We start from the raw sequence: 25,735 nt of genomic DNA, 5'->3' as shown, positions 1-25,735 counted from the left end.
TTAACGATAACCTTCCGCATCATTAAAATGCATCTAAATAGACTGCCTCGACATACACATACATTGTTGTGTTTTATTTTGTGAATGTAAAATTCCTATCTCCCAAATTTTCCGCTAGGTTGTTCATAAAACTGTTCGCAGAAAAGTATGTATCTTTGGTAAAATACGTATCTCCATTCTCGGTTTTTATGTAAACTTCCTAACTCCGATTTGAAATAGAAAGCCTTATCTTACAGTTTAATGATTGAAAATAAATTTCCAAATATATTATATGTTCGAAACATAAATAAAAAGAATGAGCCGTCTTTAATTTTTTTTCACTACGAGGTTTTTTGTGCCTCCTGTAAAATTTTACATTTGGTGGTTATGCATTCTACGAATTAATGCGACGATATCCGTACTAGATATTTGAAACACCTTTTGATAAAAAAATAATTGTTTAGTCATTATGGCTTCAAATCCAAATTTAAGTTTTGTATGAAAAAGCAGCACAACCTTTCATCTGAAGTTTCACTGTATTGTAACAAAATATTGGATTATCAAAAATATTCATAATCCATATAAAACAAGACAGGAAAGGATCAGAATAGACTTTATTTAATGTGTATACTGCACAAGAGTCCCAACTGTCCAGAGTCAATGGGACTATAGCGTCCCCAATTGGATTATGTTCGAGAGGAAGGTTCGTAAGAGATAGCCAGGCTCAGATCAGATCTGGTCACCAAACATAGGTAGCCGTTTCAAGCAATGTTTCGATTCTGAATGATGAGTCTTTCACTAGGGCGATACTTGAGTTTCTACCACTTGGTATCTATCTTGGTATTATTGTTGTTTGTCAGTTTAGTATCATACATGTCCTTCCTCGTTAACAGTTTCGTCGGATTTCAGCTAAAAATATCAGCAAATAACTAAAATATTATTTGCTTAATTTGAAAGGCTTCTGACAAATTGTGCATAGGTATATAAGTTTGGAGCGGCATTATAACCTTGTCAAGGTACCTTCAATGTTTGTAACACAACCATTGGCGTTACAAATATGTACATACATACTATACTGTACGTACATAGTACGAGATTTAATACCTTACTTATCTTTTTGTTTTTATTTACAATATTTTATTAATTGCTTCATGATTTTATATAGGACCTTGAGGTGATTTTTCACGAAAACGGCACTATATAAATGATCAAATTTTATTATTATTATTACTTGGGCTAGAATCCTCCTCACCAAACATAAGAGCCTTGTCTCTTAATGATGAGGAAAAGCTATGTTTATTTTCCTTTATAACACTGTATAAACATATAAAAATTGTAATTTTTTTGTAAAAAATACAAATATTTAATTTAAATTTAAAAAAATATCCATATTGCGATGAAAACAAAGTTGCGAGCTGTGCAACTTGCAATTTTCGCCATGCCAGGCTATTAGTTTGAGAGTTTTTGATGCTGCAGACAAACCAATGATTATTAACCATGATTAATTGTAATGTTTTTGTTTGCAGGTTATGTTCCTGGGAGAAATAGAAGAAATCCTAGATGTTATAGAGCCGTCACAATTTGTTAAAATTCAAGAGCCCCTATTCCGGCAAATCTCCCGGTGTGTCTCCAGCCCTCACTTTCAGGTATGCAATAATAGTAGGTCTATGCCATTCAATAGACAAGTATAGATATTGCAGTGTTCTTCCAGTGAATTCCAACGGGTTGTTCCGAGTGGAGCCGTACTGGGACTATGGTATCCCCAATTGGGGAACGGGAAGCTGTTGATTGATTTCAAATCTGGGTATTACGAGAGAAGGAAAGGCTGGTAGAGATATTGAAAGAAGGATAAATGCCCCAAAGTCCATTATATTATTGGGGGACTGAAGCCAAGTTAGCAGTCTATAATGGAGTATGATGTATGGCAGTGAGGCATGGAACTGGCTGGGAAAGGATGAAAGTAGACTGAATACTGTAGAAATGAGACCCCTGAGGCGTATATGTGATAAAACCATGTGGAGATTTGCAAAGAATGAAAGGCTTTTGGGGATCAGGTAGCGGAGACACAATGAAAGAGGTTGTTGAAGGTCACAGTGTTTTTATTGAGTCAAGATGCAGCATGGGAGATGACTTCGAGACCATTTGCGATGACACCGGATGCAGGAGGTGAAGTGGTCTAGGCGGTAGGTGGCAACGGCGCGTTGAGACCGGACTCGTAAATGTGCCAGGAACTGGTTAAGACCATGGGTCTTCCGGGTGCTCCAGTGCTGAACAAGGTAGCCAGGGATACGAAGCATCTGGTCGGCGGTTGAGCGGGATATGCAGGCCAGCGAGGATGTCGCGGGCCGAGGCGCAGACCGGCGAGGATGCCGCAGGGTCTAGGCGAGTGGATGTAGCGCTGGCCAGGGATGCTGAAGCCAGGGCGCTGTGATGATCCCGTAGGAGTCCATGGTTGAACCGTGCAGAGCCGGGTGTATTGTACGGAGGTCCGAGGTGCAGCGAGGGACGGGTCACTCGCAAGACTGCAAATTGTTGGCTGACTAATGACTGACTGACTGACTCGCTGCGTCGGGCCTATTTATATAGCCAAGCCGACGGCGGCAGTAGCTTCACGAGACCGCTGGTAAACTGCCAGCCTCGCTGGATCGGGACGTTTCGGTGGCGCTGAAATTATGCCTAGGCAGTTGCCTAGAAACTTCTGGCGGATGCGCGTAATGTACCTAGTCAAACTCGCAATTTTATTGACGTAGGTAGTTCGTTCAGCGGAAAGTAGGTGCTCGTAGACAGTAGGTAGCTGGCACATATTTACTTTACGCAATTAATTGTGTCTTGCAAAATGTCTCGTATGTTCGCAGCCCATGCATTTTATACTGGCCGTCTTTTTGGAACATTCTAGGAGCGTCGATCGCTACAGGCTGATGTAAGCGTGATGAGTAAGATTAGGAAAGGGATGCTTATATGGTTTGGGCATGTAGAGAAAGAAGGAGTGTAAGGAGAGTATATTACTCAAAAGTTAACTGTACAAGAAGTCAGGGACGCCCGAGGAAGACATGGCAAGCAGTGGCGGCTCGTGACTTTTGTGTTACTAGAGTGCTAATATTACAAAAAATGGCATTATTGATGTTGTTGTAGCTGAAAACGATTTTTTATTTTTTTCGAAAAATTGATTTTTTGTATGAAGATTTTCAGGAATTCCGTGCGGCGCACGGCTATACTGAAATTTCCTGAAAATCTTCATACAAAAAATTGATTTTTGAAAAAAAATTAAAAATCGTTTTCAGCTATAACAACATCAGAAATGCAATTTTTTTTAATATTAGCACTCTAGTACACCCAAAAGTCACGAGCCGCCACTGATGGCAAGATCAAGTGAACCAGATATTTCAGTCAGGCCATGTCAAGAGTCAGAACAACAGAAGAGTATGTGTGAGATTATGTATGAATGCGAATGAAGAGTTTGACGGTCTGTCCTCTAAGCCTACCCCTGGGAATCGGTGAGATGGTTAGTGAGTTAAGTATGTGGAACATTTGTAACAATAATTTGGCCACCATTCCAGGTTGCCGAGCGGGCGCTGTACATCTGGAACAACGAGTATGTGATGTCCCTGATGGAGGAGAACAACCAGATGATCATGCCCATCATGTTCCCGGCGCTGTACCGCATCAGCAAAGAGCACTGGAACCAGACCATTGTGGCGCTGGTCTACAATGTGCTCAAGACCTTCATGGAGATGAACTCCAAGCTGTTTGACGAACTCACGGCCAGCTACAAGGCTGAGCGCCAAAAGTAACAACACTTTTCTTTTCTACTGTATTGTGTATAACCTAACCATCTCGGGCTGTAAAGTATCGGTATGATTGAATCGCTGAAGAATCTTACCATCCCTCAACTCTCCAAACCGTATTATGGCTCTGATGAAAATGTGGATTTTTCAACCCTCCCTGTAAAATCTGGTTTCAGGATGAACCCTGTTAAAGTGCTGCTTAGGATCAAGTGATATGTTCGATTAGTTCTTGAATGTTCTTAATGGCCTAAAATTTGTAATGTCTGGATCTCTATCAATGGAAGTTAGTCTGACAAGCAGAAGCAATACCACAATGTGGAATGTATCCAATTCCTCCATAATGTAACTCTTCCCTATTATTGGTGAAATATTTTAAGGAATTATCATGATTTATGTTTGGGGTATTATGCCATGTTGTGCGCTACCTCACTTTTTAGCAAACGTTTCGGACAACATTACAGGGTCCATCATCAGGGCAGATGTGTAATCAATTAAGCATCTGCCCGGATGATGGACACTGTCAGAAACGTTGACTAAAGATGTAGGTAGCCCAACATGGCATAATACCTCAAAATTAAATCACAATAAATACTTTTGGCCATGAAAATCTCAAAACATATAATCGGAAGGAATGCTTAAGTTGGTTGCGGGAATTCAGTATTGATGAATGTATCGTGTTCCAGAGAGAAAAAGCGCGAGAAGGAGCGAGACGAGCTGTGGAAGAAGCTGGGGGAACTGGAGATCAGTCACAAGAGCAAGTCCAGCGGCAAGTGATGCGCCTCGCCGCCCGCTCCGCCGCCCAAAGCCAAGAGACACCGTCTCTTCTAACAAACAACACCAACCAACACCACCACCACCCAACCAACCAACCAACCAACCAAACAACCACCTCCTCTCCGCCCCATCTGCCCCATCCCCCGCACTCCGCTCCAAGCTCTTCCAAACAAGGTTATACTTACCACTGGTTTACTTAGTTGTGTCTTAAGAAATATTTGTCATCATCAACTTGTTAGATGCACAGACCAATACGTAATGAGAAGCAAGCGCCCAAACATTATATGTTATCCTAGATGGTTTGTGTTTAAAGGAATCGTAGCATGCCTCTTTCCTAGCTTGCAAACAGTCCTTCCCAACGCCATATTTCTATCTAAGCACCATATTATTATTATGTGTCTGACTAACACGTGTACGTAATTAACCAGTAATACAATTGTGCCGAGTACATAATCTGAACCACATCCCCCCCCCCACTGTAGTTAGTCAAACTGAAATGTAACTGTAAACTATTGTATTTTGTCCACTAATTGATTTTACTTAATCCCAATTTAGTGCTTTTAGAATAAATTGTCACGGTAGCTTAATGACCCATTCGTTTGGTGTTCTGAAACACATTTCCAAATGCGATTTAACGCACTGGCCTTAATAAATCCTTAAAAGATTTCCAGGAGTTCAAATGTAACGCCAATCCGTGTTAATAGGTTAATTCTCCAACAATCGTAGCACGCTTTCATCATTTTTCTATTGTAAATGCTATTGATTTTTGCTGTTAAAATGCATAATATTTGATTATGAGTGAATTGCATTTGAAGCGTTGTCACATTCTTTAGATATTATAATGGAGAAAAGAAGAGCATTCAGAATTAAGCTTAGATGCAATTTTAAACAAAAATCTACACTTTGGTTCATGGTTTTGATCAAGTATTGTTGCCTTCCGGAAGAAGACGAGTAAAATTTAAAGGTACCCTAGTAAAAGAAATAATAAAGTTGAGGGTCGGGTGCTACCAACAGGCATTACACACCACTTGGTCAATCATCTGTGAAAAGGTGGTTGGGTGCAGATATCTTGCTATCCGTGGGGAGGTAGGATAAGGGCTGGGCAGAATCACAGTAGAGTTTCTATTCCCATCATTATTCATTTGCAAACGAGCAAGCTTCCCGAGGGGGAGTTAATTAATTTATTTATTTTGAGAATAACGTTGGCACTAACTCTATCTTATTATTATGCTGGGCATTAGCAAACCACGCTTTAATATTCCCTCGATAAGAAGAAGAACGGCGGATGAAATAATCTAAGATAAAATATCTTATTCCCTGCGATGTGAGCGTATTGAGAATTATGATTCACCGTTGGGTGCATTAGTGGAATGATGTCACATTGACAACAGAAGAGTCATCAGTCGTGGTCTTCCTAACAAACAATCTGTCCATGGCCGGTTGTTTTCTGCAAGGGAATGTGGAGGATGTGAATGTGTTTGATTTAAAGATTGACAAGATTATATCAACAATAATAATAATAGACATTTGTGTCAATTTGGGAGGATTCAGGCATTACATTACACTTATGTAATAATAATATTAGTACACATGTATATGATGAAGTACCTTGGAAAGTACATAGCAGATGCAGAATGGACGGGACGTAGGCAGATGGCTTTGAAGCGGTTTCGGCCGCCGGTGTTGATAGGAAAATGGCCAAACATTTCGACTCAGTACACATATTGTTAAATAAATTTGGATTGTAATAATTTCGTAGTGGAAATACTATGTATATGTTTCATTCGCAAGAGGAATGAACAGCTTTTGTATGTGAGGTTATATAATATACTCTAATGTATCCAATGTACATAATTTTGATTATTTTTTAGTACTTGAAGTATTGATGCATTATCAAGTGATACTAACACATATTATGTTATTTTAACTCTTTATTAAAAACAATATTTGGGACTGATAACTGTCTGAACCGCCCATTACAACCATTCTGTTAACTGAGGGAATTCTTTATGGCTCTGAAGTTATTTTAATTAAGAGCAGCATTTAACCAAAATTGATGATGTTTTTATCTGTTATCGTATAGTATACAGAGTGTATCATATCTGATTCAAATAAAATAAGCTTGGTGAAATTTCAAATTGTTTTTTTAAATCGGCAGTAATATTTATTTTACTGTTTGTTCTCGTGAGGCATTTCTTATCAAGTTAATTAATTTCCAACACTCTGAGAATGTGTATTAGCGAGATCCCGCTCACATCTCCAGGCTATTAAACCCAGCGTCAGCTGTAAATTACCGCTTGAAATGAATATAACGCCACCGTTAGTTTGTCTCGCTTGTCCCAGTAAAGCTTGCGTCCGGGATCTCCTAACCATTGCGCATTATTTAGTGAGTATGTTAACCTAAAGTTTAATGTGTTACATAACCGCTGCCTCTAATGTAATTATTTAATATAATATAAGTCAAGAACACTGCTAACCATCAAACATGGAAATGTCTTTAAACCGCCTTACAATAAAATTCTATCATCCATACCTTTTAAATAAACGTATTTTATTCCATATTATGAAGTTTTAGTGATATTTGTTGAAATTAAAAATACAAACATATTTTGTGTGGAACAACACCTCGTACTCCATATGTATGTGATGTATGCTTCTTGCATATTGTTTTTAAATGATTTTATTTCCTTAATTACTTTTACACGGTTAATAAAATCTATGACAGAACTTGAAGAAATTATTTGGAAAATGGATTATTATGGAGCCACTTTAGGTGACTTTATATTGTTTCTTTTATAAATATATTAGTGTTTGAATGAATTCTTTAGACGCCGACTGCCATATTGCAAGGAGACAGGCTGTCTGCAATAAATTTATTTATATGTCTAGAGTGCAATTTTCATTTTATAGTAATATTACTTGCCCTTGTAATTTTGTTAAAATGGTGGCTTAGTGAAATTTTCTATCCATAATAATAATAAGAAAAGCGGCCACACTACTCTCGACACCAGGGAGACATTTATAGTATGAATAAAATAGTTATAAAAGTGATAACGTATTTAAACTCCACAGAATGTAAACTTTGTCCTGCACTAAGTATTTTTATATACATAAAGCATATTTCCTACGATGTCTTCAGTTGTCAGTTGATGGGATGAATGTATATTAGCCCATTGGCTCGTTACTCGTTGGCCGCTTGCGGTGGACGCCCGGGCTCGTGGGCAACCCTTTCACGTAGATTTATTATTTTCCAAGCTACCCACAAATGTATAGAATCATACGCAAGTATTTAATAAATTTATTTAGTCTGAATGCCAAACTAAATTAAAATTAAATTTTCCATTATCTTTTGTTTATTGTTAAGATTGTCATTTATCCTGAATTGTTTAGTTTGTAATTTACCAATTAGACGTTGAATTTAGGCGGCAAACTTCATTTGTGTAACTTAGGTGGTTTCCAGTTGTTAAACATGATATGTACATTTATTTTACTGTGGGACTTCATGTTTCTTTATGGCGTTTACTAAAATTGTTAAGTGAAGTATGTTTGTATAAATACATTTGATTTTGCTTGATATGTTTGTGTTAAAAGTTGATTAGATGTTATAGAATGCGTAGCCAGTAAGTAGAAGTGATCACTATATGCATACATATGTTTAAATGGAAGAACTAGACTGGTGAAGGTGCCCGTGCCCCCTGCTAGAGACTAGGCAGGCACTAGTAGAACATTACTAGGACTAACTTTTCTATAACGGCAACGGCGTTCCGGCAATGGCACTTCTCTAGAGCCCGGCTGCCGCAGATCATCAGATCATCCAACAAACAAACAAACAAACCAACCAACCAATCCCTCACCGCCAGAAGGTTTTATGACTAGAGCTCGTTACTTTTTATAAATAGACATAATTAAATATGATACATATATGTGTTGCATAAATATTCAGACTTGATGAAGGAGTTTACAATTTATAATTTTGCTATAAAATAGGGATAAATAAAGAAAATTTCAATGAATCTTTGAGTTCTCCTTTTGAACCTACACTACTGCCCACACATGGCACGCACGTCACACTGACACGGTCGCTCTCAGATCACAAGTAACACTGGACAGTCACTACTCAACTGACATTCTATTCTGCACTCTCTTCCTCCAGTGCGGCCACCTCTGAGATTAACATATTATGTATTTAAGTGTGCGCCTCTCTGCTCCATTAGTGCGAGCACAGTTACAAATCAGTACACTTAGATTAGATACCCACTGTTTTGGGTATAAATAAATCGCTTACATTAAGCTGGTGATTAATGTTTTCTTACTTTGTTATGTGGAAGATCATTAGAATACTATACCTACTGTAAAACTGTATTACTAGAAATGTCTCATTTTCTGTTTTGAAACCTAATGTTAACAGTAAAGTTTCCCTGTTGTCTAAAACGTATTTATGAAACCTAGAAGTAACTTAAGCAATATTTGTAAAAGGATTAACTCAGCAGAGAACAGAACAGAAGCAAGCCCCACTCGGTAAGATGATCTAGTGTCAGAAGTGCGGGGAAATGTATAGAAACACGGTGTGTTGTTCTGTAGCGAGCCGCCAGTGAGTGTTTAGGGCCAGCTCCCTTATTCTACTAATATAGTGCTGTTCCTTCTACTGCACAAACCTTATTGTATAGAGCTACCTTTAATGTTACTATAATATATAAAACTACAGTAAACATATGGAATTCATTAATGAATATGTATTTTCTTGTATAGATATTGTATAAGGTATCATCGCTAATCTAATATGTAATATTCATGGTCACATGTGGCAGTCTTTTGTTTGTTTAAAACGAGTACATACATTATATATTCTCATATTTATATTTAAAGCTAGGATATCCAGTTATCCCGCTGTCCTGCCCCAGTGCCCGGTGCCCGGTGCAGGGGCAGAGCTAACTAGTGTCATCATGTATCATGTTTTACACCGCTGTTACTGTGTAATAAGTTTTATACAACGGGAGCAAATGTCCCAGCGAATGGAGCCGAATGAATGGGATTACTCTCTCCGAGGGTTAGGGCCGGCCATAACTAGCTTCTTATGGACCCCACGGATGGTTCACCCCATGAAATACATTATTATAGTTCAATGCAAATGTATAGACAAGATTTGGGAGTTGAGTATTGTTTTTAAGTATGTTTGCATGCACGTACTATCGTCACAATGCATTCTCATTGTATACCTTTTTATTTAGCTACGGTGAGTCGCTAACATACTTACATACATACATAATATAACAGCAGTTTATAGGAATGTGATGATTTATGTGAAATCTGCAACAAACAAAACAATTATACATTCTGGTTTTAAAATAAAAATATTGGTATTATATAAACCGCTCTGTTCTGTTTTTCAAGTTCCTAAGTTCCTCATCAACAAGAGAGAAGTGTTTTTTTTATACGTGAATACCGCACAAGAGTCCCAACCATCTGGAGCCAGTGAGAGCCAAGTAGTGTGGGGGAGGAAGATAGGGAAGAGTACCTGGCTATTCAGATCTGGTCACCAAAGCAATGGTTTCAATTCTGAATCTTGGTCTTACACACCAGGGTGATGCAGAGAGTATCTTCCACCCAGAAACGTGCCGCAAATATACTATATATTTTTTTAAATGATTAACTTGTGAAATAACACAAATCAATCAAACAAAATTTACTTGCGCACGGCCATCATTTGAAAATTTTTCGAGGATGTCATATTATAAAAGCTGTGCAAGAAAACAAACAAAACAATATCATTTTTAACGATTTTATTTTAATAATACAATTTATGGAGTTATAATTTAGTTATAAATCGAGAAATAATATTATGTCAAATTTGGGTATACCAAAAATCAAATATCTACACATTAATTATCAAACGTGACACAATGTTTAATTTATTTATCATTCTGAACTTACAAATTAACAATCCCAAACATTTTTACATTAAAAAAATAATGCAAGCAGCCTCTCCCAATCCATTTATCTGTCCCAAATAATGCATCCTATTTCTGAAAATATTAACTTTTTATACAGCAGTTGTCGAAGAGTATCTCAAGTGATATGAATGATGTACCTTATAAAAATTAGTCTGATACATTTTAATCAACAGAGTATGATATTTTAAAATCCATTATAATAATATTTAATCAATTGGGTATCAACCATTTCTGAACAACTGCCGGTCTCTCGCCAGGGTTATACCAAGAGTATTTTCAGCCCTGGAAAGAAGTGAAACCTCTGGGTCCAGGACCAAAGACACCGCTCCACCACGGAGATTGTTCCCCTATAAGGAGGCTGCCATCAAAACAAACCATGAAAGACGTCATGAACGAAACTAAAAACACTATCTTTTAGACACCTAGTGATGGCGACATACACTTTTACATTACTGCAATTATCTTTACTAAGATTTAATTAAGTGTGTGTGATAAAACAGAAGTTTCTTATATTAAAATGCTGGAATTTTGTGCAAAAATACAAAAACATGCGAAATTGACAAAAATATGTTATTGTATTTAACATCTTAGATTATTTTTTTCTTTAAAACAAACATTCCCGGGTTACGAATAACCTGAAGATATTTGAAATCTCCTACTGCTACCCACCTTAGGCAGAAAATGTTTCTTGTATTGTAATGGAGGAATTGAATACACTACGCCTGGGTGGGACCCAAACGAAATATCGACCACCGACCAGTCCAAACAAACACTTGGGAAATTTTTGATTTTCAATTCCTAAGACTTTTGTGATTTATTTTCTAATATAAATTGATACAAAACAAACTCCTTATCATGATGCATAAACAAATGAGAAAAAAAAGCGTGAGCCGATCCACGAATTATGGGAAAGGAATGAATAAGCGCAAAAGGCACTAAACGCCACTTGCGGTTGTTTTGTTCCTTTCCCATAATTCGTGGCTTGACTCACACTTTTTTCTCATGCAGAATTATGTATCACAAAACTTTGTCTTTGAAATTTGTTTTTCACGTTTAATTTTGACAGTTCGTTCTAAACAAACAAGAAAAATAACGTAACTCGATTTTCTTTACGTTTTTAAATTTAGAACTTTTATTTTTTTTTACATTGTTTTGTTCATCAACTTTACTACCGACACGTTAACCACATTTGGAATGTAATCTTAACCCTGAGTAGTGACGCAAACTTAAAGCGGCATGCAGGTTGTTACAATCCATAAGTGAGAAACACCCCCCCTCTGGAGGATGTTCGAGTAGTGTTCATATAAGATACAAAAAACTATAAAAGAATTCACAAAAATGTAGCCACTATTACAAAATAATTCGGGTGCAATTTATTTTTATTTGAGACAATTACAAGCACAATTAAAAATACAAATTTGTTTGTGTTAATTCGTATCATATTTGAGGCACTACAGCATTTGTTGATGTATGTAATATGATCATATATGAGTTTATGTTATTTAACAATATGAAACCTTATTTACCAGTCAAGGTAAACAGATAATTATACTAACTAATGTTATCAGTAAAAAAATTTGACCCAGTAAATACATATTTTCCCTTATTAATTAAATGTGTTTTAAATTTGACACAACTGATAAACAACCCACCTTACAAAAAAAAGAGGTTATTTATTAGTTATGTAAAATTTAAAACACGGTTATTGGTAAGGCCCATTATGTTTAACAACGAGGTTATATGGAAAGATTTACATTGTTTCTTTGAGATAAAATAGTCGGACAAAAGTAGGTTTGAATATGTACTTTCAATGTTTACATGGTGGCTAATTAATCCATCGACACATTCTGCTGCAACCACACGACGGTTATATTCAATGAAGAAAAAATGCTTTGAATGATTCTAATCAACAATGGAGCAACACATTTTGAAACAGTCAATGGATATGTCGATGGGTTAACATCACAATTACGTATTAAAGAATATGAACAGTAATAGATATATGTTCTACAGTGAAACTCACTTATAAAATGTTTTCATGCTTAAGTTTTAATTTTTCCATCCCTTGAAAAACAGCCTAATCTAACAGACCAAAAAGTTTTTTTTTTGCTACCATAAAGAAAGTTTCGCTGTAATCCAATTTTAAAAACTCTTAATTGATGTAGGATTTAAGATCTCTATATCAATCCTCGGAAAGGTAAAATCATTTAGCAGTCATTCTTATAATAACCCCGTCATATTTGAACCACAATGATGCAATGAATTGGCAATAAGGTTTATTTGCCCATTTAGCAACAACTGCAAACACAAAGTGACTAAATTCAATAATAGTTGGGGTACGGGTTCCAGGGGTTGTGGTGGTACTGCGAGGGGTGGTGGTAGGTGGGGCCCCACTGGTGGTAGGGCTGCTGGGGGTAGCCCGGGCCCCCCTCGTACTGCGGCTGCTGCTGCTGGGTCGGAGTCTGTCCCTGGCCCTGCGAGGCCCCGTAGGCATTACCGTAACTCCCGGGGGTGCTGGTGCCCGTGTTGGGGGTGGAGGGGGGCAGCGGGGGTGCTACCGTGGTGTCGCTGTTCTTTTTCTTGCTGCCGCTGTTATTGTCGCTGGAGAAGTAAACAAATATTAATCCCTCATACAATAACGACATGAAACCCCGTTTGCCGTTACTGTGGGAATTTTAGAAGCGCCCATTAGATCAATATTAGAAATGGATAATCAGAGGCGGCTCGTGACTGAAATTGCCTGCAGCATGCAATATAGGTGTAGCTCATTCACAGTATACACATTTATAATATTTATGAAATTTTAAATTTACCGCGCATGCACAAATTCCAAGGTGTAAATGTTGTATCGCTAACATTGTAAATTAGTATTTTATTAAACGAATCTATTCCAGACGCTTTGCCCATGCGTTGATAGTGCACGGGATGAGTTATACATATCTGCACTACTCCAACACATGATTTGCCATTAGGAGTGTAATCTGTTTGGCTCAGGTCATCGTTTCCGCCTACTGAGCTGTTTCGATACCGCCCGGTGTTGCCTCCGGAGTATGGTAAAACAAAGTTTTGTGCACATCGGAATATGCACAAATCGTTTCCACTTGCACGTCTTGTACTAGAAAATAGCTCAAATATCCAATGGTGGAAATTATGACTGGATGGTACTTTCGTGTATCGATGACTGGGGCACAGATGTCGTAAGTTAGGTGTATACTGAACACAAGCAATGAAATGCACATACCAAGGAAACCGCCTCTGTCAATAGTATAAAAACATTCAGAACAAGAGGCGCGACTCATTGACGAAGGTCTAACATACCCCGAAGAGTTCTTCTCCTTGTTCTTCTTCTTGTGCTGTAGCTTGCTGAGGGTCTGGTAGGCCAGCAGCGCCGCCTGTCCCTCCGCCAAGTCGTCTCCCAGCTCCTCCAGCAACTCGGCTTTGCGCTGCATGAACAGCAGGCGCGACTCGTTGTCTATGCCCTCCACAGCGAGATACTCGTCAATGTAGCCTGGAATTAATGTTGTGGAATATATTATCTGGCCTTTAATGGCCCTCAATTGTAGATGTGTTTTTAGAATTTAACAGAATAAACGCTGGAGTCAGCCGGGTGCTGTAATGCGTTCAGTGTTTATATTTAAATTACAACTAAGATAAAAGCATATTTTAAAACTACACAATTATTAAACATGGATGAAGAAGGTCAGTTCTGTGTACAAATTACCTTATGACAATGAATATCTGCATAGATGAAATGCAAAAATTCAACAAAACATTAAAATAAATGCACAGTTAACCGGAATGCAATTTGTACCCATATATGATATAACCTACATACAATGTAACTAATATATAATATAACCTATATACAATACAATCTTTAAAGTTTAATTTTTGATCAAATTTTGTAATTTAAATGGTCTGGACTCGCCTGAGATTTCTAATGATTCCTAATCGATTTCTTTCATTTGCCGACATTTAGAAACAACATTTAAAAAACTTCCCAATTCCCCCGTATTTATATACAGTCAAACTTGGTTATAACGAGCATGGGGGGGACCGACTAAATTTGCTCCTTATAGCTATTATGTATATTCAAAATACAAGTATGACTTATTAAAAAAACATATTAGAAAAATACACTTTTATTAACCAAATTTATAATCAGTGATTGTTTTAAAGATTTTTTATGAATCTGATTTGAACGGGATAGGAGATTCCCACTCCTTTGTTTGTTACTATCGTATTTATTGATGTATTTTTAAATGTAAGTATGCTAGTTGTAAGTTTCTACATATGTAAATATATGTCATTAAGACAGTAGTTGTGGGCCTTAGTCGTAAGTCACTAGATATAAGTTTTAGATGTAAGTCACTAGTTTTAAGTCAGTAGTTACGAAGCTTAGTCGTAAGTCACTAAAAATATGTCTTAGATGTAAGTCACTAAGTATTATGAATCCTATCGTTAAGCTCACCAACAACATCCTTGAGATTGTTCTCTCCACTGCACATTTTGATGTCCATCATCTGCAGATACAGCCGCTGGCAGGTGGGGTCCCGGGCGACTTGGGCCCGCAGCGCTTCAACGGCGGCCGCGGGATCACGCTTGACCCGCAGCAGGAAGCGCGCGTACTTCACCGTCATGCTGGACGCCAGCTGCTTGTTGTACTGGGCAATGTAATGCTCGTAGAGCTGGGAGCAGCGGTCCAGGTCACCGCGGCGACGCTCCAGGTTTATACGCCTGCAAACAACAGATATGTTTTATTGATCGCATTAATTTGAATTCATGTTGGTGTACACTATTTTGTCTCTAACTTAAAATTGTCGACTCCAGCGAAGCCAAAGTAAAGTTGGCTTCTCAGAAGCTGGGCATACTGACAATTCACAAGTGCGTCTGTTGAATTTGGCAGCCGCCTCGAGTTTGGAGCCCCAAATGCTGTCTGTCTGATAGATTCTCTTATCTAACAAACATATTGCAATCTTTAGGAAGACGCTCCGATTTGCCACTTCGACTTGTTCTTGTGTTCAACAGCTCGACTGTGGAATGATTCGTCAGCCTCTGCCATAGACATATGAATATTAGTAGACCTGCCCTAAGTGATTAAAAGCGTATTATCCCCACTCCCCATACCGGTTCCATTGGAGCCGGCTGTGCTCGCGTATGGCCTCAAGTGAAATTTGAAAACGTGACGTCATCATTCTTGTGCAAACTATGGTTGAGGCATCATCGGTTCATTTTACGAAATAACACGGCAAAATGTTGACTTGTACTATGAAAACTTGTAAAAATAGATGTGAAAAAGAGAATAAACCCAATTGTCGTATTACATTCCATATATAAGCATTATTTTACTTTATTTTAAGCATATTCACATCGTATAATATGAATCAGTTGTTACTATCACATCGAGAAACGTCTGGACGCGAAACACAAAGCTGGTTGGTTGCTGGGAAGTAAATTATGAACATTTATAAAAGTGTCTTAACTAAATACTTAAACGAAATATTCGACTCTGAAAATAGAACCGAATTTTTTTGCCGAATTTGGACTTCGCAAATTTGTTCATAACGTGGCGAGTAATTTGCGCTCCCATGTAAAAATGTCTATTCATTCAAAAGCAGATTTTACTTTTAAGAAGTAAATGGTGATATTATAATGCGAGATGCCTATTTACTGTCAGATTGATTTATTGACGAATCACAGTCAGCCTTACTCCCTTCGTTCTTCAACAGTTGATTTTACCCCTCGCCATTATCTTCTCATCTATTAATTCCTATGTCTGAGGCCTCTGCATTTCCCTCCCCCTACAACATGGGTATCTTCAAGCTCATGTTCTTTCCATCCTTCCCTCTCTCCATACAGCATTAACATATTGTGCAGCATTGCTGAAATAATAATGCTTGTCTTCACAATTTTGGCATCAATCTGTAATTTTTCTTATTTAGTCCATTGTTTATTAGTCATTGAGAATTTTTCGACCACATGCTGTGGTGGTTGAAATAAACTGGTAGTACAATAAAGAGGCATGGAACTGGCAGAGGAAGAATGAAAGTAGACTGAATGCTGTAGAAATGAAATCTCTGAGGCATAACTAGAAACTAAATACAAAAGTTTAAAAACTAGAGGACGCATCAGAACAGGAAACAGGAACAGGAAGGATAATCGTATTTAGGTTAAAAATAATGCAATACTAATATTATGTAGAAACTAAAATAAAATTTTAAAAACATATAAAGTGAAACTCTCTTAACACTTTGGGCGGGAAAGGTAGTTCTACCCATTCGGTCGATTGATGCTTAACGACGGGAAGGGTAGTTCTACCTTTTGCACCAATAGGTGGACCATAATAAACATATTACAAGGTTAATTGAGTTGCATTTCAAATAATATTCGATTTTCGTTTAGTACTTTTATAGCTTGAGTTACTACGTAGAAATTTTTATTAAAATAATTTAATTATTTTCGAAGAAATAGCGATTTAAAACAAATTCGTAGGGGACCTTTATTTTCGCCAGCACAAAGAATACCCGCCAGAAATGTGTTGAGAAGTTTTCCAAGGGACCAGACAAAAAAAACTTCTTGTGGGATCAAAATTTGTCATTTTTTAAATGAACTTTATTCTAGTATTGTGCACATAGTTATTGGTATTAAGTAATGTGTATTTAGAATAAACAAGTAAAATGAATTAAAAATATTTTATTGTTTTCCATGAAAATAGCCCAAAAATAACTGACAATATCTCGATTTCCTAAAATAACAACACCAAATTAACGAATATCTAAATGTTGATAACACGTTTTAGTATGGCTTCTTTGTTTGAAAAAATCCCACTTGTCGTGTTCAGGGTAGCCACTGATGTTATGATGGGTCGTATACACGCCATTCAATTCTTAAATTATTACGGAGCCCAATTCATTTTGCACTTTAACTTCTTTAACCTTCCAGCGGGCGCGCTGTCGTAAAATTTACGACAGACGCGCCTTATCGCTTCCCCCACTCTTACCACTTAGGCGTAAGCATCGAGCTTCGAGCTATGCTAGGGTCAGTATCTCTCTAAACTGCAGACGTGCCGGGTGTGCTTAGAAGTTTTTGTTAGACATTGATATTTGGAAATTTCCGTTGAGTGTAAATTTTACGACACGCGCCTTTAAGTGTAAGTATATTAAATAAAATACTTTTTTTCTATTTATTTCTCATTTATATCGTTTATTTTATGGCTAAATGTATTTTTGTGTTTGTTTTAGATATTTACCATTATGGAGATGATGAGACAAGAAGACGATGAGACTTTTTTTCCCTCGAGTGACAGCGAGTTTTCGGAAGAAGAAATCGAGCAACAAGCTGAAGAAAGTGCTACCGAACAAGAATACACTTCAGACGAATCCGAAGGAGAGGAGAAAACAATGGAAGAATTTTTCATTGGAAAAAATAAATCTACACAATGGCGAAAGACAACGTACCATGTTTCTGGAAAAAACAAGGCGATAAACATAGTCAAAGTACCCACTGGCTTGACTCAAAAAGCTCTCTGTATTGAAAATGAACTAAATGCGTTGTTTTTCAAATTATCGATATGTCTATGATTGACGATGTTTTGAGATACACAAATATGTATATCGATCAGCTGAGAGTTGACCATCAATATTCTAGAGATCGGGACTGTAAAAACATCGACAGGCAAGAATTTATGGCATATTTGGGTCTGTTATATTTGATCGGTATAGAAAAATCTCATCACGCAAATGTGAAAGAGATTTTTGCCAGTGACGATACCGGGATTGAAATAGCAAGAGCTGTCATGAGTTACAAGAGATTTCTCTTCATTACCCGTTGCCTGAGATTCGATGACAAGAATACCCGATTGGAAAGGAGGAAAGTTGACAAACTGGCAGCGATAGGTGAGTTTTTCCAAGCATTTGTCAACAACTGCAAGTCATCATTTAATTTGAGCGGATATACCACAATCGATGAGATGCTGCATCCATTTAGAGGTCGTTGTAGTTTCATAAAATATATTCCCAGCAAACCAGCAAAATACGGGGTGAAGATGTTTGCGTTATGTGATGCCAAAAGTTTTTACACATCCAATCTGGAAATATACTACGGAATACAACCCGATGGACCATTTGCGGCCTCTAATACTCCAACAGATATTGTAAAACGTCTGATCACTCCGATAGAAAACTCAAACTGCAATTTGACCATTGATAATTGGTACACAAGTGTACCACTCGCTGATTATTTACTTACAAAAAAGATAACAGTTTTAGGCACAATAAAAAAGAACAAAGCCGAAATCCCAAAAGAATTCTTGCCGGACAAAAGCAGAGCTGTTGGGTCCACTCTTTTTGGTTTCCAAAAGGATAAAATGATGCTTTCCTATGTACCACGGAAAAATAAATCTGTAATATTACTATCAACATTACACGACGACAGCGAAATGGATCCTGATACGAGAAAGCCCCAGGTTATTCTGGAATATAACGAAACCAAAGGCGGAGTGGATACAGTCGACAAAATGTGTGCTGCTTACTCGGTCTCTAGAATAACAAAGAGATGGCCGTGTGTAGTTTTCTACACTCTTTTGAATATTGGCGCCATAAATGCTCAAATTTTATATAAATTTGCCTGTCCAGGAAAGGCTCCAAAGCATCGAAGAATTTTTTTAAAGAATTTGGCATTGACCATGATGAAAGAGCATCTTATCTTGAGATCAAATGTCAAACATTTACCGCAAGATATAAGTGCTTTTCTCAAAGTGAATTACGGTCGGGAAATTGAACCGATGACAGAAGAAGAAAACAGAAGCCTTCCAAAACGCGGTGTTTGTCGGTTATGTGCACTGGATAAGAAAAGATCCTCAGCATCAATGAAGTGTTGCCGTTGCCAGTCCTTTACATGTAAGAACCATTCTTCAATTGAGGTGGTTTGTAACTTTTTTTTTTTTTTTTATATTTACTCCACACAGGAGGCCCTGAAGAAAATAATTTCCCTCAGGGCCTATGTCATCTTTGGGGATGCTGTGTGGAGGGTCTTTTTGTGGAGAGGAAGGAGTGAACATGGGTCTTGAAGAGTCCCATGTTGTAGGAGGGAGGAAACACAGAGGCCGGCAGTTCGTTCCACAGCCGAGCTGTTGAACTTAAGAACGAATCGTAGAAGCGACCCGTTCTCATGTGACAAGTGTCAACTGTGTACAAATGTTGGGCGCGCGTTTAGCGTGTATCCCGACTACGCACCGGTGCCGAAGGGATCAATGACGCTAGTTCCTCAGAGCATCTTCCATTGTAATACCGATAGAACAAGGACAGCAGACCTACCTGACGCCTGTGCTCTAAAGATTGCAGTCCGTTTGTTAAGATTGGGGAATCTATCAAACGGACCGCCCGTTTCTGCACAGAGTCAAGGGTTTTTTTCAGGTATTTTGGGGCTCCAGACCAGAGATGGCTGCCAAATTCGACAGTAGGGCGCACTTGCGATTTGTACAGGGTGAGCAGTTGTGTACTATTAAAGTATCTGCGGGCCCTGTACAGTACGCCCAGCTTCTGAGAGGCCAACTTTACTCTGGCTTCGATGGAGCCCCCGTATCTGAGCTGGTCACTTATAGTTACACCAAGCATATCAATGGAAGGCCTGTTCGGAAGATTGCTTCCGTTGAAGGAGACTAGATTATCATTTGGATCCCTTTTAGACGTAATCAGACAGGATTGGGTCTTTGAAACATTAAATTCGACGAGATTATTTTTACCCCAGGAGGAAATACTCTCGAGATAACCGTCCATTCTCTGCTTCAAAGCCCTCCGAGCCATTGGAGTTTGTGTGCCCTTTGGGGGCTTATCAAACAAAAAGCTATCATGAACTGTACTGTCATCCGCGTAACAATGAATCGGTGCACATGTCAAAAGGTCATTGATGTGCAACAAAAACAAAGTCGGAGACAGAACCGATCCCTGTGGGACGCCAGCATTTATGGAGTGCGAGGAAGACAACTGCAAGGACGAACATATTGATTCTGACTAAATAGGTCGATTAAATATTTTGTTTTAAAATATTAACATGTTTAGAGTGTGGCTTCGTTTTTTTTTAAAGAAAGTCAAATAAATTTTTTCAAGTTAAAAAGTACTGCCATTTATCATTTTTCATAACCTTGAAGAAATTCCCTAACATTTATGTTAAGAAAACACCACTTACAGGGAGAAAACTCGATGACGTAAAATTTACGACAAGCGCCCGCTCAAGGGAAATTTCTAAGCGCGCCCTCTGGAAGGTTAAATTTATTTTAATGTTTCACTTCTGATGGTGTTTATGGTCATTCAAATAGAATAATATTATGAAGCACTATCAGGTTTTTGTTTTTTTTATTGTTTTAGATCTAATTTAATATCTAAAGTACTTACCTAGTGAAGTCATTTTTATTATTGTGATGCATTCAGCCGTCACCTTATGGTAGAAAGAGTGTTTTTTTAATCTACTTTCTAAGTCTCACGTGATTGATTTCAGGTATCTAAATATTTTTTATAATAGTTTTACTACAGAACTTGTAAAACCTCTTAAATGGGATGCAGACAAAATAACAAAGTCAATGTTTCACCACCAAACTTTAAAAACTCCTTAAGCTAGTGTGACTGTATAAACTATAATAAAAATATTGTGTATTGGTTTGGATGTTGAAAGCGGATGTATGAAGAAAGGAGTGTAAGTACAATATATGACATGGAAGTATTTAAGTAGTTATTTATTAGGAAGACATGACACTAATAAATAACTACTAAAATCACTGAAGAAATCACAACAAATTACAATGCCAATCAAATACTTGAGTCACGTTATGTCACATGTGGAGTGTGTACCGAGACAGAGTTGTGTGGAGGTTTATCTTCTCTGCCTACCCTCGCGGTAGACGTGATGGTTATAGTTAAAACTTACCTGCAAGCGACCTGCAGCAGACTGGGGCACACCTTCTCCAGCTTGTCGAGGATGTCGGCAGCCTTGGCGGGGGCGCCGTGGCGCTCTTCGAAGGCAGCCCAGTGCACGTGCAGGGCGGGCCGCTCCACGTGGTGGATGGTGCACGCACGCTCCAGCACATCACGCGTGCGCGTAATCAACGCCTGGCGCTCCGTCTCCTCAGTCTCCATGGCCGTGCAGCGCTCGAGATATTGCACTAGCTGTATTCCAAATATTTTATTTTATTTACATTTCATCTACAAACCAGCCAATTATTCAATATGGACAGTGCACTCACTGAGGGAACCGGTAGCACTAAATGGGACACATGCAGTTGTTGGGAGTGGAGAACACCAATAGGTGCGAAAAATTTGAAGAGGATGAAAAGACTCATTCACCAGCTGCCAATATCCTGGCCTGATGAGAACAGGGCGCAGCTATCAGGGACCAGCAGAACCTTAACCAAGAGACTGCAAAATCCCCATCTCCTTCGCCTCCCCACTACATACCCCAATTGGGGATGCCATAGTCTCACTAGCTCCAGATGGTTGGGAGCAGTTGGGACTCTTGTGTGATTTCACATAATTTTTTTTAAATATATAATTAAATATATAAATCTGCGGCACGGCAATATTGCCCTGGTGAAAGGCCATCATTCAGTATCTAATAAAGTGCCTTTAGCCATGTTTACCTAACTCCTTTCCTTGTCCACGCCTTTCATTCACATAAACCAATTAAATATAGTCACCCTCAGCCAGAAGTCCTCGTAAAGTGCGCACGCAATGAGACAGCGTTCGTACAACACCAATGTGCGCTGCTGCTCGTGCTGCTGCTCCTCCCACTGCAGGTAAGCCTTCCAGTTCTTCAGCTGGCACCGCTCCAGGGGCTTCACGTGGAAGTATGGACGCTTGATCTAATAAACACCATCGAATATATTATTTACACATTTCACAGAGAGTATTTGGTGTAATAGGGATAGAATTTTTATGTTTTTAATTTTAAAAAAATTTGATCAGACTACAAAAGTGTCATCTACATTTTTAATACAAATGCCCAGGAATCGCTGGTTGAAGGTGTGTTGGGTAACATGCTGACATTTTTTAGGCATTTAAGGCGTTAAAAATCTTTTGGAGCCTGGTGTGCATTTCAACCATAGAATAAAGAAGAAAAGTGCCTGTTTTTTTCCAATACAAAACTGTGTTTACAAAATTCAAATGGGATGGAGATTTACAATGTGAGAGTGTAAGTGAGACAGAACACTGGACTAAATATAACTTTTTTTTCCATTTGGATTTGTATGGAAGGCACTTCTATGTGTTCTTCTTTATTCTGTGATTTCAACACATTGATAGTAATGCCGTAGCGACCGATTTTTTTTCAAATTTAATTCTAGTAGATAATAGATTTGAAAAATTCTGACTTCGGACTTATTGGACTCACCGGACTTACTCGAAAACGAAATCTCAAATCAAAAAATTGTATTTACCAGAAAATCGAGTCCAATAGTGATTTTAAGTTTAAGTTTCTCGCTTGTACCACTAGTTTCCAGATACCATGTAATTAAATATTGTTCACAGTACTCACCCAGCTATAAAGGTATTGACCGAAATTCAAACATACTTTGTAATGCAATTCAATAAATTGAAATCAATCTAACTTTTGTGTCATATCTTTTGTTGAAATATTGTTCTAAAAAGAAACGAAGATAACCACTCGAGCGATGGTTACAAAAATTTAGATAGGTGATTTTAAAAATTAAAATGATTTATAAATTTAACTAATATTTTTGTTAAACCTTTTTTGAAATCTGGGTGGATTCGTTGGCTTTAAACCGCAGTAAGCAGTTCATGAAATCTGGGTGGATTCATTGACTTTAAACTGCATTAAGGCGATGCACTACGTCGTGTAATATTTTAAATTGAGCCGCTATCAATAACAACCCTTACGTAGATGGCGATAAGGTTTAAATTCCCGCTTAACACCATCCGCCTGTTTTGATTTATGCAAGAAAAAAACGTGGCCAAAAAGTGCCTTTTATTTTATTTTGTGGATGTTCAGGCATAAATATTAAAAAAATTTTCGATCATTTTATAAATAACTTATTTTGCCACATTATACAATAAAATCATAACCGAAAATGGGTTCGTAAGTAGGAGATTTTGAACTTTAAAGCAGTTTTCATAGGCCTTTACATTATTTTTTTCTGGGCTTATAAAAAGACTTATCTAAAAAATACTTGATTATTTCAAAGGCCAAGATGTATTCTACTCGCAGTATTTAGTTAAAGCATCTGAAACATTTCTAGGCGACTAAATTTTCAAGCCAAAAATACATGATTTTGCATTACTACGTATGGCATCGCCTTAAGCAGTTCATGAAATCTGGGTGGATTCATTGGCTTTAAACCGCAGTAAGCAGTTCATGTTTTCTATATTCATATTTGTAGGTTAATTATACTGAATGGCTGAATCTACTGTTAGATATAATATGCATTCATATAAAAAACATTGGGTAGTTCTACGTTTCTGATTGTTGAAAAAAAAACTGCAAAGGTAAAGCTCCCCTTCCCGCCGTAAGCAATAGTCGGTCGAACGGGTAAAATTAACTTTTTAGCCGGAAATGTGTTGATGAAATAGTTCGACCAAAAAAAAAAAAAGACCGTTCCGCAACATTGTCCGGAAAGAAGCAAATGAGGCGTGGCAAGTCACAAACAAACGCTAGAGAACTACTAATAAAGCATGCTCCTTTTGCATCTGCGCACCTTCCTTTGTTTGCCGTCTAACTATTGCGAATCTGTCACAGTTTTGATTCAATTTAAAAATGATAGTAAAATCTTATTGTTAACAACTACTGGATGTTATTGTTTTTTATTGGTAAACTTAACAATAAAATATTGTATCAAAAAGGTACAGTTAGCAAATAAGTACATACAGTACAGTTTCTATAGTCCGGAACAATTAAAAACCTAATCTGTTTGGTTCAACAAATTTTTAGATTACCAGAATTTTTAAGAAACAATTGAATTTTGGGAAAATTTGAGAGTTTGATGTTTTGCAGGACTTTTTAACATAGATGCGAAATAATCGAAAATTTTCTTCTTTTTACCTTTCAAATCGGATACTGTGGATTTTACAGGGGATGGGGGTGGCTTTTCGAAATCTCATGTAGATAGTAAAACAAATATCATCTCATCACCTTCCTCTTGTTTTTAAGGCCAAGTGTGCAAAATTTCATCAATCTCGAAATAAAACTGTAGATTTATATAAAAATCAAATCCACGCCCGCCCCAGACTTCATTCTTCTTTATGTGAATAAATAAATATATAACTTCATAGAACACTTTTGGATAGAGCAGATATAAATCACATACCCCTTCTTCAAAGTTCCACCTCTGAGCCACTTGGTCCACGGTCATCTTATGCACCTTACGACGCAGTGACACAATGCGCTCCTTGATAGCCGAACCTTCCTCGTCAGAACGCTGTAATTATCAAATTAAGTATGAACATTAAACCTATTAAAACAAATTATCATTTGAAGACACATGTGGATGAAGGTTACATATTTTTTCATAAACTATTGTTTATGCATCGGCGAAGGTTTTATGTAACAATCTTCCACTACTAGCTAGGCCGAGTTGGAAATGACTATGTTGTGTATTTGAGTATGCTCTAGGTCAAATTGAAGTTAAGTGGTGAACTGTTCATGAGTATTATGCCTTGTTGCGCTTGCTCCTCCTTTAGCCAGCGTTTCAGACGGCCTTGCAGCGTCCATCTTCAAGGCAGATGCGTAGATTTTTATTTATTTATTGTGGTAAAACATGTTTATTTGTGCAAAAGTGATACCGTGTTGCCTGAGTTAATCCTCTTAACCCTTAGGAGCTGGTTTGTTAAACACAAAAATCAAAATGTAACTTTATCATGTATGGTATTATCTTCATGTTGGCTTTAACAAAAATGTATTTTTATTTATTGAATATTTTTGCCGGCTCCTACGGGCTAATGAGGTTTTCGGCGCTTAGTTTAGAATAACCTTCTAATACTGAATACCAAAAACAGTTTAGCTCCATTAACTCTATTAATATTTACAGAGAGTTAAAATTTCATATTTGAAGAATGGGTGATCCAAAAGTAAGGTTTCCTTACCACGTGATCATCAGCCTCCTCTTCTCCGGGTGGAATGTCAGGATCCGAGTCTAGCGGCGGGTCGGACTTCAGCTCCGCTCTGACCTCTCCGCGAAGACGCAGGAACTCCTCGGTGGTGATGCAGGCGTGCGGGGCGTTTGCCAGGATGTATTCTTGGAAACTG

At 37.8% G+C, this 25,735-nt stretch overlaps 2 protein-coding genes across 3 annotated transcripts in view; one reads left to right on the top strand and one right to left on the bottom strand.

Moving 5' to 3' along the window:
- The window catches only part of LOC149416805 (serine/threonine-protein phosphatase 2A 56 kDa regulatory subunit epsilon isoform-like), a 55,576-nt gene extending 45,688 nt beyond the window's left edge, over positions 1 to 9,888 (top strand). The window contains exons 6-8 of the mRNA XM_089640974.1: positions 1,506 to 1,625; positions 3,537 to 3,766; positions 4,448 to 9,888. Coding sequence (XP_089497100.1) covers positions 1,506 to 1,625; positions 3,537 to 3,766; positions 4,448 to 4,538 — 441 coding nt within the window. The 3' untranslated portion in view covers positions 4,539 to 9,888. The remainder of the gene's footprint in view (positions 1 to 1,505; positions 1,626 to 3,536; positions 3,767 to 4,447) is intronic.
- A 432-nt stretch (positions 9,889 to 10,320) lies between these two features.
- LOC149416804 (uncharacterized) overlaps positions 10,321 to 25,735 on the bottom strand; it is a 30,255-nt gene continuing 14,840 nt past the window's right edge. For both annotated transcript variants that reach the window (XM_089640972.1, XM_089640973.1), the window contains exons 10-16: positions 25,573 to 25,732; positions 24,798 to 24,908; positions 22,176 to 22,340; positions 21,410 to 21,648; positions 14,961 to 15,226; positions 13,808 to 13,997; positions 10,321 to 13,090 (exon numbers count right to left, since the gene is read on the bottom strand). In XM_089640972.1, the coding sequence (XP_089497098.1) occupies positions 12,811 to 13,090; positions 13,808 to 13,997; positions 14,961 to 15,226; positions 21,410 to 21,648; positions 22,176 to 22,340; positions 24,798 to 24,908; positions 25,573 to 25,732 (1,411 nt within the window). In that variant the 3' untranslated portion in view covers positions 10,321 to 12,810. The remainder of the gene's footprint in view (positions 13,091 to 13,807; positions 13,998 to 14,960; positions 15,227 to 21,409; positions 21,649 to 22,175; positions 22,341 to 24,797; positions 24,909 to 25,572; positions 25,733 to 25,735) is intronic.

This window comes from Hesperophylax consimilis, chromosome 16, assembly GCF_061612785.1.
Source record: "Hesperophylax consimilis isolate HC1 chromosome 16, BYU_Hcon_1.0, whole genome shotgun sequence".
Lineage (NCBI taxonomy): Eukaryota > Metazoa > Arthropoda > Insecta > Trichoptera > Limnephilidae > Hesperophylax > Hesperophylax consimilis.
The sequence above is the reverse complement of the archived record's forward strand: the minus strand, read 5'-3'. Positions and strand labels throughout refer to the sequence as shown.